General features: G+C 41.8%; 1 protein-coding gene across 1 annotated transcript; it reads right to left on the bottom strand.

Moving 5' to 3' along the window:
- Nucleotides 1-1,928: 1,928 nt before the first annotated feature.
- LOC115101685 (iroquois-class homeodomain protein IRX-1-like) lies at nucleotides 1,929-3,332 on the bottom strand. The gene is made up of 2 exons (XM_029621151.2): nucleotides 3,110-3,332; nucleotides 1,929-2,909 (listed from the first exon to the last, which is right to left on the bottom strand). The coding sequence occupies exons 1-2, from the start codon at nucleotides 3,323-3,325 to the stop codon at nucleotides 2,124-2,126; spliced, it is 1,002 nt and encodes a 333-aa protein (XP_029477011.1). The 5' UTR covers nucleotides 3,326-3,332; the 3' UTR covers nucleotides 1,929-2,123.
- Nucleotides 3,333-3,841: the final 509 nt, after the last annotated feature.

The raw sequence follows: 3,841 nt of genomic DNA, 5'->3' as shown, positions 1-3,841 counted from the left end.
GAGACTATTTTTTGTGTGTCTCAATTTTAGTTACATTTATAAAGTATAGATTATAATATTGTTGGAGCACACAGTGCCTGGCCTTTTCTTTTACAGTACTTTTACATTTTTGGGTCAGTAGCAGGTACTCAGGTTTTCCACAAGGGGGGGGTAGTGCTTCACTAGAACCGTGAGATTAGAGCATCAGGGGGTGGACTTCACCCTCTGGTGGCTCTCAGTGGTGGAAAAAATACCCAATTGTCATACTTGAATAAAAGTAAAGATACCGTAATAGAATATGACTCAAGTAAAAGTGAGGGTTACCAATTAAAATACTACTTGAGTTAAAAGTCTAAAAGTGTTTGGGTTTTAAATATACTTAAATAACAAAAGTAAATGTAATTGCAAAAATATAGAGCCTCCCAAGTCGTGCAGCAGTCTAAGACCGGGTGACCCATGAGGCAGCACACAATTGGCCCGTTGCGCTCAGTGCAGCTTGGCAGGGTCGTGTTTCGGAGGACGCATGGCTCTCAAACTTCGCTTCTCCTGAGTCTGTACAGGAGTTGCAGCGATGGGACAAGACTGTAACTACCAATTGGATATCACGAAAAAGGGGTAAAAAGTACAAAAATAAGTAAAAATATAGATCATTACAAATTCCGTATATTAAGCAAACCAGAAGGCACCATTTTCTTGTTTTTTAAATTTATGGATAGCCAGGGGCTCACATCATTTTCAAACAAAGCATTTGTGTTTAGTGAGTCAGAGGCAGTAGGGATGACCAGGAATGTTCTCTTGATAAGTGCGTGAATTGGACCATTTTCCTGTCCTGCTAAGCGTTCGAAATCTGGGTGTCAGGGAGCATTTCAGGCTTCTTTCCTCTTAGGTGTTTTCTCATTATCCCCGGATAAGTGCAGTTTACATGCATGGAAACCTGGGTGATTGGCAAGGAAGTTTTTCTAGTTTTTCACCCCCCACTCATCTCCCTCTTAACTGACTCTCACCCATCAGATCCTGTAGGTATGATCTCCTGTTGTCTGATTATGTCCATTTCTCTCCCACACACACACACACACACACACACACACACACACACACACACACACACACACACACACACACACACACACACACACACACACACACACACACACACACACACACACACACACACACACACACACACACACACACACACACACACACACACACAAAATCTCTCTCTCTCCATGTGGAGGTTTGGAGATGCAGAAAACTGAACTGGTTTTGGTTAGCAGGCCTGCTCCCCCTTTTGGACTCTTCAAGTTGCATTGTAGGATCAATCTGTTTCTGCTCATCTGCAGTTCTACTGTGTTCCGGTTTGAAACGGTATTATTCAACTCTTGTCTGAATTTGGATAACGACCCCCATGCAGTTTCCTTGTTTGGGCTATGTTCCATCAAATTGTTAGTGTGACTATCACCCTGCATGGCCCAACAATGAGATAACCAATTACTTTATTAATTAATTGAAATAATTTTAACTGATTAAAGAATGATGTCAGTCAGTGAACAAGTCACCATGGGCCATGATTAATTTTCATCCTTGTTGTTATTCAACAATATTTATCCTGCATTGATTGAGGTTTAGATAACAAATATTTAATTTGCATATCAAGCAGATCTGTTAAATCTTTACAGTCAGGTATTAAGCAATATTTTGGGATAAAAATCGTAATAAACTACCAGAATAAGTTTGGAAAGCTAAATATAAAACATTAAACATCTGATTGTGGCCTTGCCAGACCTTGCCCCAAAAAAACAGTAAGAACTGGTGAATGATCAACACATGACAATTCCATTTCATATTTTGAGGGATTTTATTTTACCAAAATAAATGTTAATGATAAGACAAATGAAATTAGAATGTACAGATTATTCATGCAAATACATCTACACGTATGTACACAAAACATAACTCTGTAAGAGTCTTCGGTCTTACAAGAAGCCAAACAACATATAGGCCTGCCCAGCATTTTCCATAGTAAGCGTGTAGGCTCCCACATAAAAAAAAATAAGCCTGTTCCAATCTCTGGAGTTTGGCATTTTAAAGTGCAAAAGATGTAAACATGTGTTTTTTGGTAATTTAAAACTGTAAATGCTTCGTTAAAGAATATCGTGAGCAGTATATCTGGGAATATACAGTCCATTCCTTGATGCCCATTCTGACCAGAATTGGCCCATTTCAGTGCTCCTGGGATGACACGCATTGTCCTGGTGGGGCTTTTTCACCGTTTCCGAGGTCGCGGTTTCTGCCAAAGACCATATTTTGGGCTTTTGACACTCAGCGTTGTCCTTACATCCTAGACGAGATGGGGATGATGTGCGTTTGGTGTAACTCTTTTCGACATAATTTTCCCCGTGAGCACGCGTGCTGTCTCTATGGTCATCGCTTGATTGTTTCTCCAGGCGTGCATCCACCAACTCTGGCGTTGAGTTGTCCACTCTATGTCCAATATCCTCCACCTTGTCATCGACGGTTTGAAGATCTATTTCGTCTTCATCAACCAAAGCGCTTTTCTGCAGAGTGACATCACTCTTCTCCTCTTCGCTTTCGCCCTCATCCTCGTCAGATTGCCCCTTGAACGCCCAGCTCACCCTATTCTCCTTCTTCAGCCGTCGCCTGGCGTTGGCAAACCAAGTTGACACCTGCGTGAGGCTCATCTTGGTTACGATGGCAAGCATGATCTTCTCGCCCTTTGTAGGATATGGGTTCTTGAGATGCTCGTTCAACCAGGCCTTGAGCGCGCTGGTGCTTTCCCGGGTAGCCACCTTGGCGACTCTGCTTGGGTCATCAGTTGCGCCTGGTCGGTATTGCGGGTAGAACGGCCCTCCTCGGACGAGAAGCGCTTCATAATACGGAGAGACAGTCTTCAGGTCGAAGGAGTTGTTCTGAAAACACAAGGGAGAGTTGCAACGCTTAAACTTCTGCATAACCGACCACACTGATTTGTCAAGTGCGTAATTACGCATTTCATATTATTGGCGAGAAAGGCAAGCATCAAGCAGTTATACGTTGTATCTGTTGTATTCAGATTACAAAATGTAATGAATTATCCATTAGAGGCATAGGCTATTCTCAAGTAACTTACCATGTGCGCAATGTGTCCGTAGTGTGGATAGGGGATAAAGTTGTATCCCTGTAGTCCTGAATATGTCAAAGGGACCCCAGTCATCGCAGCAAGATGAGGGGCTTGTTGCTGTCGTACCCTGGGTTGACATCCCAAACCCGGTATCTGATATCCAGGGAGCATGTTGATGTTTCTTTCAACGAAGAAGTTGCCAAATCCAATTTGTGACGCAGGCATCCTTACGTCCCTGACTATCAGATTTTGAATGACAGTATGTGCACCCTCGCGAACTTTTAATATACCCCTGTGCAGTCATGGGCGTTCCTTAGCCGCGGCGACTGACGGGTTGAAAAGACTCGCTTTCACTCGGACCAAATCCCATCAAAGGAGAACTCCGCTGTTCCTTTTAACAGTTTCTTAAAGGCGCTAAATAGCCTACGTGATACTTATCTCGAACCAAGCATTTCTATGGTGAGAGACGAATAATTAAACCTAATTTGAAATTCACAATTTTATTCTGATGCGTAGGATATAGAGATCTAGCTAACTATTTCTAATAATTGACTTACTATTTTTTTGTCACAACATGATCGGGAACCTTAATAATGGAACAATTCCAAACTATTAATTTATGGGTCACCTGAAATTAGCCAAAATTCCACCTTTTATTTAACGCCCAACAAATCGTAATCATTTCACCTTTACTTACCCCAACATTTTAAAAAATCCCAAAAAATTAAGTGTTTTACAGGA

This window comes from Oncorhynchus nerka, linkage group LG20 (genome assembly GCF_034236695.1).
Source record: "Oncorhynchus nerka isolate Pitt River linkage group LG20, Oner_Uvic_2.0, whole genome shotgun sequence".
Classification (NCBI taxonomy): Eukaryota; Metazoa; Chordata; class Actinopteri; order Salmoniformes; family Salmonidae; genus Oncorhynchus; species Oncorhynchus nerka.
This window is presented reverse-complemented; position numbering and strand designations above follow the sequence as displayed.